The 18,084-nt window shown below is 36.1% G+C and overlaps 1 protein-coding gene across 12 annotated transcripts in view; it reads left to right on the plus strand.

The window, feature by feature from the left end:
- carmil2 (capping protein regulator and myosin 1 linker 2) overlaps positions 1-18,084 on the plus strand; it is a 97,974-nt gene that overhangs the window by 28,462 nt on the left and 51,428 nt on the right. For all 12 annotated transcript variants that reach the window (XR_015514404.1, XR_015514405.1, XR_015514406.1 and 9 more), the window contains 11 exon segments: positions 2,127-2,203; positions 2,287-2,391; positions 5,203-5,272; positions 5,460-5,541; positions 9,421-9,517; positions 10,900-10,954; positions 15,445-15,617; positions 15,802-15,870; positions 15,962-16,055; positions 16,142-16,240; positions 17,089-17,217. Coding sequence is in view for 8 of the 12 variants with exons in the window: in XM_087292446.1 (XP_087148572.1) it covers positions 2,127-2,203; positions 2,287-2,391; positions 5,203-5,272; positions 5,460-5,541; positions 9,421-9,517; positions 10,900-10,954; positions 15,445-15,617; positions 15,802-15,870; positions 15,962-16,055; positions 16,142-16,240; positions 17,089-17,217 (1,050 nt within the window). In the remaining 4 variants the exon portion in view is untranslated.

The raw sequence follows: 18,084 nt of genomic DNA on the forward strand, positions 1-18,084 counted from the left end.
TCATATACCGGCTATAATATGGTGTCAAGTGCGACCCAAGTGTTTTTGGTTAGTTTCAGCTTATAAATGTATTTGTGCACATTTGTTTGCCCATGGTCTGAAAAGAAGGTGTGTTAAATAGACCACTGACCAACTAAATGCTGGTCTAAAGTCAATGGCGTAGTTTTTTCTTTTTTTTTTTGAAGATTGCTTTAGTTATAGGTGCTTGTTGGTGGGTTTCACAATGCATGTACACATTGCTTATTGCACACTGGGACACATAAACATCTTTAAATTAATATGTAAAAATGTAAAAGTTTACATAAATTAAAAAAATATTTTCCCTTCAGGGGGCTTTGGTGGAATCCTGCTCTTTCCGATGGCTGGTTTCGCTTTACTTTTGCCCACGAGCAGATCCGTTTTCTTGATACTGAAGTGTTTGGTTTTTCTACTGAAGTCCACCATGTGAATAGTGAATGCTATTCCTCTTAAAGGAAATGGGAGATGAGACTCAGATTGTTTTTTAATGCATGTTACACCAAAAAAAAAAAAAAAAACAACACCTAAAAACGTTTTAGATCATGTGCCTGGCATATTTTTCCCATCTTTAAAATAGCATAAATGGATTTAGACCTAAGCACACCTATGCCATACACTTTAGACCAGGGGTTTTCAAATTTCATTTGCCAAAATTATATTGCATGCGAAAACATCATTCACATATTACTTGCTGTGTTTAAAGTGCATAGCATTAATTACATTGAAACATAAATATATAGCTTACCTGATTCAGTGTGATGGCTGAGCCTTTTTGTGAGGACAACATGACTGTGGTCAGATTCCTGACATGACTAACCGTAAATCATCTTCCACTGCTAATAAGCATGAGCCATAACATACTTGCTTTTAATGTATGTACAAACAGAAAATGCTGCTTTGCAAAGCCAAGTTTGCAGAGCCCTGACGGTGTGGTTGAGTCGAACATTGAGTATGTTTACATAGGCAGCAATACTTTGATACAATTTTAATATGATTAAGACAATACTTTGATTAGAGTCTACAATGTAAACAGTGATTTTTGATTACCTTAATCCAACTAAAGTCATAATTGAACTGAACAGAAATGGAATTAAGACATGTGGAGTATGCACACATTAGTGACATTATTAAAGTAACCACCGCAATCAAACTATTACTGCCATGTAAGACTTTTCGCTGCATTTTGTGACAAGATCCACACACGCGGCTGTCAGTAAAGGACCGCAAAAACAAACAAACAAACACACACACACACATTGCGAAATGCAGAAATTTTTTTCTTTCCATTCGACATGCGGTATCAATAATTTGCATCTAATACCCCAGTTTGTCACAGGGCCATGAATGAAATGTTCATGAGTGAAAGTTAAACTGCAGTTAAAGTCAGGGAATTGAAAATGATACACTCAACCAAGATGAGACTCTGCAGGAAACGTGAATAGTCTGGTGACACAGCATTCAAAAAGCACTTCATGTAATTATATTATTGTCTAAATCAGATTAAAGCAAATAACTATTTCTGTTGTCCATGTAAACCTAGCCAGTAGTCTTCAAAGTAAGTGGGTATCCTGCTGATTTCAGAAGGGCACTTTTTTGTCAGACGGCTCACCGGTTGGACTTTCTTTCATTCACCATCATTAGTTTTTAAAAGCACCCGCTCTATTTTATTTGTATATATTTTCCTGGAACACATTAAGTCTACAGGTGCCTGATAGTTAGCTGTGGAGCTAACGTAATCATATTATTCCCTCTAGTGAATGCAAAAAAATCATCACCATAATTTACTCGAGTACATGCCTCAATGTCTTGCGGCCCCCACAGTTTGAAAAAGCCCTCCTTTAGACCATGTGCTTAGATCTGTAAAATAAAGCCCTCAGTGTTATATACTTCTGGGAGAGATAAACCCACTCATGTCTTAGAATCAACAGCAAAAAACTAAATGGGTTAAAATTATTTATTTATCTACGTACCTACCTTACTTTAAAATGCTTTTATACTGCATAAAATATCCATCCAGTATTTTCCCATGAGACTTGGAATGAGACACAGTTATTTGTTTAAAAGGGACTATATCGCTGACCTTTTCTTTTCTTTTGGTTTCTTATTAGCTGTTTGTGTCTCTTTCTTTGGGCTGCTGCACTACTCTGAACTACCTCAATCTCTCCAGGAACCCGTTCTCTCTTAGGTGAGCCATCAAAAGTGACATTATGAGTTATCAGCTTCTCTGCACAGACAGCATGTTTACACTGATCTGTTTGGCTCTGCTAGGAAAGTACGAGAGGTCACGCGCAGTGTGAGGGATTTCTTTAGCAAGAGCACTGTGTTGAAGTACGTGGGATTCTCTGGAACTAAACTACCTCCAGAAGCTCTCAGGTATGGGGCTTGTGCCGTTTTTATAACTAGCATGCCTTATTAGATTTTTTACATTGTACATTTACTCTAGCTTCTGTTTGTTAATTTTGTACACTGCCATTTAAGTTTTTTAGAAGTCTATTAGGCTCACCAGGTGAAGTTTATTTATAAATTAGTTTTGAGAGGATCACATGCTTACGATCGACCATGGCCCTCGCATTAGCTATCGTATGATTTACCAATCAGACTAATCCAAATGCACATAAATGAAAAGATTTCCTTATCTTATAGTCATCTTCATCTTGAAAATCCACCCCTACTCCCTTTCCTATTTCCTAGATTAATCCTGGGTAGCACTGCGTCATAGTGGTTAGCACTGTTGCCTCACAGCAAGAAGGTCACTGGTTCGAGGCTGACCCAGTGGATGTTTCTGTGTGGAGTTTACATGTTCTTTGGATGCTTGTGTGGGTTTCCTCCCGGTGCTCCAGTTTCCTCTCACAGTCCAAAGACATGCAGTTTAAGTAAATTTAATAAACCAAATTGGCAAAGTATATGAGTGTTTTAGTACTGGGCATTCACTGCATAAACATATGCTGGGCTAGTTGGCGATTCATTCCTCCATGGCAATCCCTAATAATCAAGAAATAGGCCAAACAAACTAATTCGGGTGAGCTCTCGAGACCTACCTGAGCTCAGACTCCCCTCTCTCCCGATGAAACGGGAAGGAGCCCCAGGCTCGAGGATCTTCCGAGCTCAGGGCTCTTTCTCGGGACAGCATGCCAAAAGCACTTTATTATCAGTCATCAGCCTAGTGTGAACTCTTGAAATCTGCATTATCCTGATTAATACTGTGCACATAGAAATATTGCAAATTATTTTTAATTTCCCTCTTACACAATGGTCTCAAACTCAATTCCAGGAGGGCCGCAGCTCAGCAAAGTTTAGCTTCAACTTACATCTGCTTAATAGACAATAGTGAGCACCTTGATTAGTTGGATCAGTCGTATTTCATTAGGGTTAGAGAAAAACTGTGCCGAGCTGCGGCCCTCCAGGAATCCAGTTTGAGACCTATGCTCGAATATTATTTTAATATTTAAAGATGTTAATGTTTAAAATATATATGATGTATAAAATGTTATATAAATATATATAAAGTAATGGAAAAAATTAAGAGACCACTTGAAACGTTTCAGTTTCTGATGGATTTATGTTTAAATTTAAGTTTTGGCTTTATTTGTTAAAATTAAACTTACTTATTTATAACCTATATTTGTTATAGCGTTTATATTCTGCTGCTCTCTGATGATTTGATCTGTTTTTTTTTTTTACCTCAATTGTAAGTCCCTTTGAATAAAAGCATCTCCCAAATGAATAAATGTAAATGTAAACTATTGAGGACATTTCTTCTAAATTTAAAATAAAGTTGTCATCATTTGGGGCTGTTCTTTTAAAACATAAAATAACAAAGGTTTTGTTTAAAGGTTTGATTATGTCATACATTTCTATATAAACACTCACCGGCCACTTTATTAGGTACACCTTAACTGTACTTGGTTATACCCCCTTTTGCTTTCAGAACTGCCTAATCCTTAGTGGCATAGATTCAACAAGGAAATATTCCTCAAAACTTTTGGTCCATATTGACTTGATAGCATCATGCAGCTGCTGCAGATTTGTCAGCTGCATAAACATGATGCAAATTTCCCATTCCACCACATCCCAAAGGTGCTCTATTGGATTGATATCTGATGATTATGGAGGCCATTTGAGTACAGTGAACACTCTTAGTCATGTTAAAGAAACCAGTCTGACATAATTTGCGCTTTATGACATGGGCATGGCATATTATCCTGCTGAAAGTAGCCATCAGAAGATGGGTACACTGTGGTCTTAAAGGGATGGACATGGTCAGCAACAATACTCAGGTAGGCTGTGATGTTGACATGATGCTCAGTTGGTACTAATGGGCCCAAAGTGTACCAACAAAATATCCCCCACACCATTACACCACCACCAGTAGACTGAACCATTGATACAAGGCAGGATGGATCCGTGCTTTCATGTTGTTGATGCCAAATTCTGACCCTACCAGAAGCAGAAATGGAGAATCATCAGACCAGGCAATGTTTTTCCTATTTACCAATTTTGGTGAGCCTGTGCAAATTTTAGCCTCAGTTTTCTGTTGTTATAGCTGACAGGAGTGGCACCTGGTTTGGTCTCTGATTATCCTCTGACCTCTGGCATCAACAAGGTGTTTGACCGTGCAGAACTGCCACTCACTGGATATTTGCTCTTTTTTTGGATCATTCTCTGTAAACCCTAGAGATGTTTGTGCAAGAAAATCCCAGTAGATCAGCAGCCTCTGAAATACTCAGACCAGACCAACTGGTACCAACAACCATGCCATGTCCAAACGTCACTTAAATTACCTTTTTTTCTCATTCTGATGCTCGGTTGATCTGCAGCAGATCGTCTTGACCATGCTACATTCCTAAATTCATTGAGTTGCTGATTAGAAGTTTGCGTTAACGAGCAGTTGGACAGGTGTCCCTAATAAAGTGGCCTGTGAGTGTATGTCAGACATGTTTACATTAATATTTTACTTCAGAAGAGTTAAAAATTAAATTAAACTGTCTTTATATTTAGTTAGATTTTTTGTATTTTTCTTTCCTTTTTGAATATTTGAATACTGATTTTATTTTACTAAAATTAATACTTGTTATTCTGATTAATTGTTAAATGTGTTGTATTGTTGTTGTTTTTTTTACTCAAGCCTTCAAATTCTAGTACATTTCCTTTATCATTATTAATAACTATTAATGTATTTTGCAGGCTGTTACTACAGGGCTTGGCCACTAACACTCATCTATCTGAGCTGGAACTTGATATCAGCAGCTGTGAGGTGCAGATACACGCGCACACACACACACACACACACACACACACACACACACACACACACACACACACACACACACACACACACACACACACACACACACACACACACACACACACACACACACACACGCACACCTATCAAAATACAGTATAAATCATTTATTAACTTGTGTGATTTTGTGGTCCAGCTGAGGTCGGCTGGAGCTCAGGTGATTCAGGAGCACATCTTCGAGGCCAAGGCCATCAGCAGTCTGGACCTGTCTGACAACGGTACAGTCTCTTATTTTATGCACTCTTTCACAGCGCTTTATTAACAGCCCTCTTCATGTCTGTCAGATTTATGATGTCACTCTCACTGTCTGTCTCGTTCACAACAGCACTAAAGGGGTCTCTCACAGGGTCTCTGCTCACATCAGGTTATAAATCAGAGCTGACTTACACATGAGAGAAGGAGCATGTACATTTATCTGACCTGCTGTGTGTGTGTGTGTGAGTGTGTGTGCCTCTCAAAAATGTTCAAGAAAAAATAAGAAAAGTGGGTGAACTACAGTGGTTAGCGCTGTCGCCTCACAGCAAGAAGGTCGCTGGTTCGAGTCTTGGCTGGACCAGTTGATGTTTCAGTTGTTATTTCAGTGTGGTGTTTGCATGTTCTCCCAATGTTCGTGAGGGTTTCTTCAGGGTGCTCCGGTTTCCCCCACAGTCCTGGGGGAATGAATGGCATCCGCTGCGTAGAACATGCCAGAATTGTTGGCAGTTCATTCCGCTGTGGCAACCCCTGATAAAGGAAAATTAATGAATGAATCAATGTTTGGGAAAATTGTTTGTTTATTTATTTATTCATTCATTCATTCATTATTTTTATTTATTTATTTATTCATTTAATTTTTATGTATTTATTTATTTGTATTATTTATGTATTTATTATTTATTTATCATATATTTATTTACATATTTATTCATTCATTATTCTATTTTTAATTGTTTACTTTTTATTATTTATTCATGTATTTGTTTATTTATTTGTTTGTTGATTTTTTTTTATTTGTATGAAGTCCCAATTGATTCTGTGAAAAGTAAGCATTGTAAACAATTGTTTAGAAAATATAAATCACATTGTTAGATTTCCTACTCATTATATTTCTGTTTATTAATTATTTATTATTTATTGAATTACACATTTATATAACTAAATTATATTATTTCTTTAAGCCTAATTTGGACCATTTTTTAATCTTGTTTAATCATATGTTTAGTGATCATATATTTCACAAAAGTATTGTAATTAATAGATTGTAATAATAATAATTTTAAAAAGTTAATTTATTTATTTACTGAATTTAATGGACCCACTGTCATTCCCTTTTTATCCCAGTTGTCCTAAGTAAGCAAGCACGATGAAATAAAGTGAAAAATAAGAGCTTAAAATTTGTTTTATCCTAAATTAGTCAGACAATCAGTCATTCAGTTTCTATATTAGTGATGCTCAGACTCAGTAGACCCACCTACAGTGAAATGTCATTCGTCCTAAATGCACTCTTGCTAACAGTAGATTAAGTCTAAATAAACTATATACTGATTTCTTGTAGCATTTTTAACAGTTCAAATAATAATTTAATAGGTTACGAAAAGTACTACTACACATTTATGCTATGGATTTTTAACCTATAGACTTTCTATATTCCAAATATTTTACATTCATTCTTTTATTTTCCTTCTGCTTCGTCCCTGATTTATTAGGGGTCACCACAGCGGAATGTACCACCAACTGCATATGTTTAACTCAGCAAATGCTATTCCAGCCACAACCCAGTACTGGGAAACACCCATACACTCTCACATTTACACACATACTACAACCAATTTAGTTTATTAAATTCACCTATAGCCAAATATGTCTTTGGACTGTGGGAGAAACCAGAGCACCTGGAGGAAAACGCACACAAACACAGGAAGAACATGCAAACTCCACACAGAAATATCAACTGGCCCACTTTGGGCTTGAACCAATAACCTTCTTACCACTGAGTCACTGAATCACTGTGTCACCCTCCAAGTATTTTTATTATTTTTTAACAAAACTGATTAAATACAATTGTATGGTAATTGACAAGTTACATGCCACATGTTAATGATTGAGATTATCTTTAACCCTGAATATTCCTTAGACTGTAATAAAAAACAAATTGATGCAACTAGTGGTCCTTCAAGTTATAAGCTCATGAAAATGAAGAACCCTGGGAGAAGATGCATTCAGGCTATGCTATTTTTATAACCCAGGAGGAGACGGAGCAAACATATTCATTGTTGTGTTGGCTACACAAGGAGAAAATGCTCAACACGTCAGTCTGAATTGCACATGATCCACTGGAACCACACTGCGTGCTTTAGGGCAATCACACCTGTCTGAACACATATACAAACATGAGAGAGTGAGGCCAATGACAGTGTGAAATTAATGAGTGAGATGACTGAATTATAAATGGTGAAAACATACTGTACATGACTGCAATAATACAACATTCCTAAAAGCATCTGGCACATAGCCAGGAGCAGTTAGTGGGTTTTGGATTTTTGGATGGAATTGTATGCATACAATGATATGATTTCTACAAGATATCACTGGAATGACTCTTCATAAAAATCATAAATCATTTAAATCTCAGTAAACAGTAAGATAAGCTAGGGCCTTTCTTTAGCCAATCAAATGCGTTTGAGGTGTGTGATATATATTGCTGTTGTTTTACCAGTTTGCAAGCTTACTTTGTCACTTTGGTCTTACTTTGGTATATAAAAGGATTCACTTAGTAAAGAACTCTGTTAGAGTGACCCTACATTTTAGGTTATGAAATAAAGAAATATACACCAGGTTTTCGTTTTTGATAAGATATTATGTAGTTTAGTAATATCACAAAAGCTTAAAGAAAAAGTTCACCCAAAACAGAAAATTATCCTATGACGTACTCACCCTCAAGCCACCTTAATGTCTTTCTTCTTTCAGATAAACACAATTGCAGCTAAATTTACCATCAGTGAATTGTGGCCACATTTTTGAAGCTCCAAAAAGCACATTCATCAAGTATAAAAGTAATACATATGACTCCAGTAGATTAACAAACGCCTTTTCTGTTCCTTTTTTGTAAGAAAATAATGGATGCTGGTGTAGCTGAATGAAATTAGACTTAGAAAGTTGGTATGATGAAAGCACAAATATTGGATTTAATCTGTGCATACTAACAACAAGGTTCCCAGGGGGCATGGAAGTTTTGGAATATAATGGAATTTTATAAGGTCTGTTTTAGATATTGAAAGTCAGGGAATATCTGCGACTTTTGTATATTTCTTTGAAATTCTGCTTTTTAGTTAGAGAAAGCCAGGGATTTTAATATTTGGCTAGGAGTGAGAACCCTGTATCCCGGGGGTATCCACACTCAGTGCTGGAGGGCCGATGTCCTGGAGAGTTTAGCTCCAACTCTGAAACACACATAAACATGCTAATCAAACGCTCACTAGGTATACTAGAAACTTCCAGGCAGGTATGTTGAAGCAAGTTGGAGCAAAGATCAGCAGGACACCAGCCCTCCAGGACCAACTTTGGACACCCATGGTATAACCAGCCCTTCTTTTCTGTTTGCTTGAGGCATCAGTCCAATTATTATCTGATTATTTGATTGTATGTAAATGTAGCAAATGAGCTGAACTCATACATGAGAATCCATATGCAGTATATTTTTATTTTATTAAACATAGCAAAAGTACAGATGAGCACAAAAGGAACAAGGAAGCCAAAACCAAACACAGGACAAAGTAAGAAGCACCATGATTTATATACATAAACAATCAGACAAAAATACCTGGAAACAATCAGGTAGCTAAACAACAATAACTAATAAAAATGTTGAGAAAAGGTAAAACTAAGCTAAACAAATGTCCAAGCAAATAGAGGACATGGCACTCATATCCTCAAAAAGTAAAGAAAGACAAATTAATATGTTTAAAATACCATGGTTATGCTGCATATTAGGAGTAAATGTGTTGCTTTTGGCAGCTAAGTATGGTCGAGGCCTGGACAGGGTTAAACGACTAGTATCGTTTACAATGAAATGAAGTTATCAAATCACAGTTTATAATTTGTTTTCTTTTTTTTTTCAGGTTTTGAGAGCAATATGGTTACTTTAATTCTTTCCATTGGCCGCAGTCACTCTATTAAACACCTTTCAATTGGACGAAACTTTGCCATGAAATCTAGGTAAGTGCCATGCCCACTACACACTGAAAAAAAATGATGTCTGCAAAATTGTTGCAAATAATTTATGTGTTGAATTTAAACAAACAAATTACATTGAGCAATGTTCCACTTAATTTGTTTAATTAAATTCAGCCTAAATAAATAGTTTACAACCAAATGCAGTAAATCCAAGGAATCATATTTGAAGCATTTTTTGTGTACTTTAGCCATTTTAGTGACATGAAAATTAAGCATTTTCTTTAAAGGAACATTCCACCTTTTTTGAAAATACACTGAAAAAAATGATGTCTGCAAAATTGTTGCACAAAATTTACATGGGTTGAATTTAATCAATTTGTTTGTTTAAATTAAACCCAAATAAATAGTTTACAACCACTTAACTTAAAATAATTTAGTAAATCATCTTTTTCAGGGATCGACTTAGTCCCCTGGAGTTGAGTTTTACCATTTTTTAACCCATTAAGCTGATCTCCAGGTCTGACAGGAGCACTTTTAGCTTAGCTTAGCATAAGTTATTGAATTGGATTAGGCCACTAACCTATGTGTTAACCTACAGACCAGCGGTTCCCAAGCTCGTCCCTGGAGTGCAGGTGTCCTGTGTAGTTTAGTTCCAACCCCAATCAGAAACACCTGGGCTGGCTAATTAAGCTCTTACGCTTGCTAGAAATGTCCTGGCAGGTGTGTTAAGGCAAGTTGTAGTTAAAATCTGCAGGACACTGGCCCTCCAAGACCAAGTTTGCGCAGCCTTGATATAGACCTATATGTAAAGCTTAACTCTTCTGTAGTTACATCATGTACTAAGATTTTCCAAAAAAAAGTTGCTATTATCTAGGCTGATACGTCTAGGAACTATACTCTCATTCCAGCGTAATAATCAAGAGACTTTGCTGCATACCCATGGCTGCAGCTGGCGCAATGAGATTACAGAGCACCTTAAAATAGTCCCCAGATAGGTAAGTAGGTAATAGTGGTGCATAATATCATTGCTCATATTAAGTTTTACACTGGAAAATTGTCAGAACTCTTGATTTTAAAATTTGTTGAGATACTAATGGTCTAATCCGATTCTATAAAATCCGATTCAATAATTTATGCTAAGCTAACAGTGCTACTCTCAGACCTGAATCAAATGAATGAATTAAAAATGGTGAAATTCAGCTCAATAAAAGTGGTATAAGTAAGGGCCAGGGACCACGTTGGAGGACCGCGCCTCTCTTTGATGCAAAAGTTAACTGTAGGGTTGTTAAAAAATGGGCCTATTAAAAAAAAGTGCAGTGTTCCTTTAAAATCCCTCCTTCTCAGTCCATTTTCCTCCTTGTAATTTCATTTACATGATGAATCATTCAAAAGCCTTCTTTCAAATGAAGTATTCTTATTTTCAGGGCTCTAACAGATGTGTTGCACCGACTCGTACAACTAATTCAAGAGGAGGAGTGTGTGAGTACATTATTTGTAATAATACGAATCACTTGACTACACACATACACTACCCATTATTCCATTACACCCATGCCATAGTCATATTCACAGCAGGCTCTTTCAAATGATATGGTTATTACTGCAAAATAAGATCATGTCCATAAATAGACCACAGTGTCCACCTACAGTCGAAAGCTCTCGTATAACATTGCGAGAAAGAAGAGCCTGTCTTTGACTCGCTTAGTTGTAGAGATTGGTATGTGTGCTTCTGTGTGTATTTGCTTCTGTAATACTAGACCAATAAAGAGAGAAAGTCCACAGAGACACCCCCCCCCCATTCCTACACCAAGCCTTGAGTTTTAATTACCCAGAATGCCTCTCCATCAGGACACGGTCGGGCTCAGTAATTACACAAGCAGCTCTGACTCAAAGATAGGACTCATTAAAACACACTTTCAGCTTTATGTAACTTTATCCACTTTAATAGGAGCATTTATACTCTCCAAAGGATCAGCTCTGGCTTCTCTCGACCAGAGCTGCTCAGTAGATACTGTTTCTGAAGTTAATAAGACTCAGACCTTGATAGAAATCTTAATTGAGATATACAGCCAAAGGTTAATGACCCCATGAAAATGACCTGAATGTAAAATAAACGAAAGTTGATAAAGAATATGTAACTCATCAGTCTAATGTGTTTAATGTGAGATAATCGAATCATCTCTTAAAAGTAAAAAAAAAACAGTATAGAAACTAAAATTTGTTAATTTTGCTAACAATTAGAAAGAAATGACCCGTTAACTTATATACACCACGGCTAATTTAAATTCATGTATATCACATGTCTTTGGACTGTGAGGGAAACCTGAGCACCCAGAGGAAACCCACACGAACACGGGGAGAACATGCAAACTCCACACAAAAATGGCATCTGACCCAGCCGGGGCTCGAACCAGCAACCATCTTGCTGTGAGGCGACAGCGCTAACCACTGAGCCACCATGTCGCCTGTTCTGTTATGTGTATAAAGATAACATTAGCTATGCTTTCATCCAAAGTTGTGAATTCAAATTTGTAAAATTAAAATATTGCATGAAATATGTGAAGTTTCACAAACTAATTTTGAGAGGAGAACATGATATAATTTGCAGCTGGTCTCTCATTTGTAATCATTAGTAGGCTAATCAGATTAATCCAAACTCACTAGAAGAAGCCTGTCTAAATCTACTCCCTTATCTTGGTTTCCAAAGAAACCCTCATCCACCCCATCTCCACCTTTGTTTCTTCTTTACCAGGGGGAGCTCTCGAGAACTACCTGATCTCGTACCCCCTTACATGCTCATTGACCAGGCAGGAGCCCTGGGCTCAATTATCTCCGAGCTTAGGGTTCTCTCCCAGGACTGCATGCCAAACCTTTTATTATTATCAAGCAATACCTAAGTGTGAACTCTTAAATTGTGAATTTAAAATTTGAAGTTACATGTATCTTATGTGTTACCATCCAGCATTAATTTAAGGCAATATCTTAAATTGTGCATATAAATAAGTGGATGTAAAGATGGCTAAGGATAAATTAAGAATTAAATATTGTTAATACTAGTGTCCACACAATGCACCAGAACATTCTTTCATTTTCTTATCGGCTTAGTCCCTTTATTATTCAGAGGTTTCCACAGTGGAATGAACCGCCAACTTATCAAGCATATGTTTTATGCAGCAGATGTCCTTCCAGTTGCAACCCATCACTGGGAAGAGTCCAAACATTCTCATTCACACATATACACTATGATTGTAGCTTACCCAGTTCACCTATAGGGCATGGTTTTGGACTTGTGGGGGAAACCGAAGCACCCGGAGGAAATCCACAACAACACGGGGAGAACATGCAAAGTACATACAGAAATGCCAACTGACCCAGCCAAGGCCCAAACCAGCGACCTTCTTGCTGTGAGGCGACATTGCTACCCACTGCACCACCACAACACCCCACAAGAACATTCAAATCAAATCAAATCAAATCAAATCACTTTTATTGTCACATCAACAGCAGCACATGTGCTATGATGAGTAAAAAGCTTAGGTGCTCCAAACAGTGCAAAATTCTGTGTATGTTAAGTGCACACTGGGGCTTTCATTCATCATTTATTTTCCTTAATCTCTACTCCAGAGGTTGCAACAGCGGAATGAACCTATTGACCCGGAATGACCCACTATTCCAGCATATGTTTTACACAGCGGATGCCCTTCCATCTGCTATCCAGTACTGCTAAACACCTATACTTTCTGGCATTCACAAGCACTCATACACTACGGCCAATTTAGTTCATACAGTTCACCTTTACTGCATGTCTTTGGACTGTGGGGGAAACTGGAGCATCCGGGAAGAACATGCAAACTCCACACAAAAATGCCAACTGGCCCAGCCAGGACTCAAATCAGCGATCTTCTTGCTGTGAGGCAACAATGCTAACCACTAAGCCAACATGCTACAGAAAAAGTGATTTGAAAATGACTGCTGTGATTCTGTTCCTCTGTTTCTGAACTCCCACAGAAGGCTTGACAAAAGGAGGATGAGGCCTGGTTGAGTTGTTTTAGTAGCGTGTGGTCACCATGTCCATAAGAAACAAATACACAGGTTTTTCCCTCAAAAAAATCTAAACGTATTGAACCAATTGGAAAACACCAAATTAGGAGTTTAAAATGACAAAACTCTACTGTAACTTTTTTACTTGAGTAACGGAGGGACAGGCTGTATCTCAAATATAATTACCGATATCTTAATTAGCATTGTTATCATTATTGTCTTTTACCTTTTATGTGCTTTAAAGGTAAAGTTCACCCCAAACTTTTAAATGTCATCATTTACTCATCCTGCATTTGTTCCAAACCTGTTTGAGTTTGTTTCTTCTGTTGAACGCAAAGAAAGATAAACTGAAGATTGTTAAAAAACAACAACATTGACTTCCCAAGTATTTTTTGTTCTCTAAATATCACCTGCAGTGTTTCAGTCCACCTATTTTTATGCACATTTTGGATATGCATAATTAATGCTTAATGGAAATGAAAAGCTTTGGATATTTTTTGAAAATGCGCATAAGAGCTCAACTGAGTCGGATAAATGTTTTATCCGATAAAAGAAACTGTGCATAAACTATGATGGAAACACATTTACAGAATGAATTCCAACGTGTAATTTAAATCAAACCATTGAATGTTGTGCATCAAAACACCTGCTTCGAAAGTTGTCACTTGATTAAATGGGCATTAGCAGTTGTTATCAGCTGATACATATGGTCCAGTAGGGGCCTTCTGCAACTACTGGTAGGCTTAGAAGGCTGTTATCTTCCATCCACATTGATTATTATTTAGCTATACTAATAGAGAAGACTCCAGATCCAGATCTGTTTTTACATTAATGTGACAGTTGGGTCTAGGGTTGGGGTGGGGGCAGATGTTAATAAAATACAAATAATGGGAAATTGATTAAATAACTTTTCTTTAATAAATAACTCATTATTCTCCAGCTGCAGACGTATGTGGTCTATAGCTGATTAACCATGTGAATGGATGATTACTAGTAGGCTCAGAAGGCCCCTACTTGCCCATATCTATCAGCTGTTAACCACTGATAATGCATTAAATCGAGTGATAACATAAAAAACGGCTGCATCAAAAACAGATCAAGTAATAACAACAATTGGCATGGTATCACAGCATTAACAAAAAACCTGCAGACTGATCACATTGTAAAACAAACAAAAAAAAAGTGGTTAAGCATATTTACCTCTAGAACTGTCTTGAGCATCTGTGCTTCCAAAGAGCATCTCACTTACACCTTTTGTGATGCATTTTAGAAAAAAGGCCCATAGTGGCTTCTCCTACTCAACAAATTCCACTTTCCTTTTTGATATTTGTCGCCAGTTTATCAAGAAGTGACGATATTGTTCTCTTTAACTAACTGATGGTGCTTTATTTGCATATTCCAGTTTTACGCACAAATCTAATCTGCATAATTGAATGGAAACATAGCTAATGGCTGTTTTTTTCTCAACATAATCTTGTTTTTTGTTCATCAACAAAGAAATTCAAAAAGATTTATCACCACTTGAGTCTGAGTAAATAATGGGGAAATATTTATTTTGTGTGAACTATCCCTCATTTAATGTGAAATATTTAAGCAGAAAATCGGTGAAGAATATTATGTAAAACCTTTGTTTATATACATCCATGATACATTTTTTTACACTATACACTTAAAATATGAAGGTTGCTGTTTGTTTAAACCACTTATTTAAAATGAGTTAGACAACAGAAATATTGTGTTTTTTAAAACAACTTAATTGTTTTATGTTCAATCCTTTTAAATTTGTAAAAACTGATAAGTTAACTTAATTCCTTCATGTTGTCTTAACATAAATTGATAGTGTGAAACCCAACATTTTTTGCAGTGTATGATTTGTGGATATTCCGTGGAATCTGATATCTTTTGCTTTTCTTTTCACACTTTTGTAGCCACTGGAGTCTCTCTCTGTTTGTGACTCCAAGTTGAAAACTGGTACCACCATCCTCATTAACAGCCTGGGCTGCAACGCTAGCCTGTCCAAGATTGATATCAGTGGAAACTGCATAGGTGACACAGGAGCAAAGATGCTGGCAAAGGCCCTCATGATGAACACCAAGCTAAAGTAATTTGCCACTCACAGTGATTTACAGCTTGTTTGACAGGTTTCTGGATCTTTGTTTCTGAGTGGTGAGGTTAAGTATCTTCTGTCTCACAGAAACAATCTTCCAGGAACAATAAAACAAATCAGATTTAGCATACTTACAATCGCTATCAATCTCATAAAAGGTGTGTTTATTTTTTGACAGAACACTGGTTTGGGACCGGAACAATGTGACTGCTGGAGGATTTATGGATGTGGCCAATGCCTTGGAAAAGTCAGAGTAACTCATAAAAGCCTACAGGCTATTGGTTTTCAGGGGGTTTGTTTTTGTAACAAAAAAAGTGTACTTATGTATGTTCAAACAGGAACTTGACACTACAAAACATTTCCATTCCAATGAGCGATGTTCTCCAAGCCCATCGAAGCGCCCCAGAGAAGACAGAGGAGGCTTTACAGAAAGTTAGTTCTAGTTCTGCACTAAAGAAAGCCTAGGAAAATACAATGACAAAATTTTTAATTGAGACTTTTCGTATGCATATATGTAGATCCAGGATTTTTTACGCAGGAACAATCAGAGGCAGTGTGGAATGACTGAGGAAATGTGTCATTTACAACATGGACTAAAGACCACTCGCTCTGAGCAGGTTTGTTAGGATATTTCAGTTATCAACTGGTTATTTTATACCTTAAAGGTTTAGTTTACCCAAAACAGAAAATTTTAATTACTCATAATTACTCTTTTCATTCTAATTTCCTTATTAGTTAATTTGCATTCAGAATACAACTAAAGATATTTAAGCTCAAATCTGAGAGCTCTTTTATCAATCAATAAACAACAATGACTTAATCAAAATCTTAATAAATACCAAAAAAATCCTCAAAACAGACCATATATTTGCCTTCAGTGGTTCAAATGAAATAATATTAAGATACAAGATTACATGTGTGGGCACGATTAAAACAGAAATTACCAAGTTTTCCTCAGTGTCAGTATATTGTGCAGGTTAACGAGATTGGTGTATTCTTTATGCAGGTCATGCTTAGTTTTGCTAGTGACATTTACCTCAGATTAATCTGTGCTGTGTTACAAACATAGAAATTCACATGTGGGTATTCTGATACAGTGTTCTCATGCGCAATATACTGACACTGAGGAGAAGAAACTGTTAAATAAAGTCTTTTTTATGCAGACAAGAGTATTCTCATAGCGGTATTTCTCGAACCACTGAAGATGCATAGTTTGTTTTGGCAGTTTGTGGCTGTGTTTTTCAGGACTTTGAATGAGTCAGGACCATTGCTGTATATCAGTCTCTCAGATTTCACCCAAAATATCTTAATTTGTGTTCTGATGATGAATAAAGGTCTTGGAGGTTTGAATGAGGCAGAGTAATTTATAAGAGAATTATTTTTGGGGGTGAACTATCCATTTAGTTCTGCATATTAAGGGTTCAGATCATACTGAGAATGTTTACCTCCTTCTCTTTGTGCTCAGTTAGTGCAGGATCTGTGTAAAAAGGTACAGGAAAGTGTGCATCCTTTAACCTGCTATAACATACAAGAGGTTCAGTCGGACATCTTGCTTGCTGAGGAGGCGCTTCAACATGCGAAGACAGCCATAAGTGTATGAGGTTACACATCTACATGCTTTACAACAGTACACATTCAAGACTAATCACTTTGATACATTTACACTTTTAGACAGAAGTAAAATTGCTCCAGTATAAAGTGACAGGATTCTTCAGAAATCATTCACAGTCTGTACTCACTTAAACAAATAAACTTTGAATTCAGAAATCATTCTACACTCTTTAAATGTAAGGTTCCAATGAGGGTTTTATTAAAATGATGACATAGAAGAACTAATATTGATTCCCCAAATAATTGTTTAGCAAACAGATTTTTTTAGTGTGAAGATTTTTATTTTTTTTTTTGAAATCATTTACTTATTTACAGTTATTATTATTATTATTTTTTTATCACAACGTTTAAAAATGCATTTCCTTTAAATATACATTTTTGGTAAAATTAAATATCCTTGATCTTTTAATTAATTATAGGTGGATAAATGTTTAGATTTTTTTTCTTTAAAATTGAATTTTTCTAAATGTTTTCTAGATTTCATCTGTTATATATGATATATCGATTATATATGATATACTATAATTTGTATGTAATATGGTTAAAAAAGCAAAAATTACCAGAACATCCTCATAATATGTAATAATATAATATATGTAGCATTTTGTAATAGATATCAATAGATATTAATATTTTGTATCTAGTAATATCACATGTTTTTAAACATCTAGTAAAACCATACGATAATGAGTATAATATGATGAGACACATGAAAATTCACTGCATACAATATCCTTTTTTTCATGCATTTATTTTCCTTAGACTTAGGTCGCCACAGTGGAATGAACCACCACAATATATATTTTTGTTTGTTTTAAATTTCAACAAAATGTAATAATGCTTTAATCTT

This window comes from Danio rerio, chromosome 18 (assembly GCF_052040795.2).
Source record: "Danio rerio strain M-AB ecotype USA chromosome 18, GRCz13ab, whole genome shotgun sequence".
Lineage (NCBI taxonomy): Eukaryota > Metazoa > Chordata > Actinopteri > Cypriniformes > Danionidae > Danio > Danio rerio.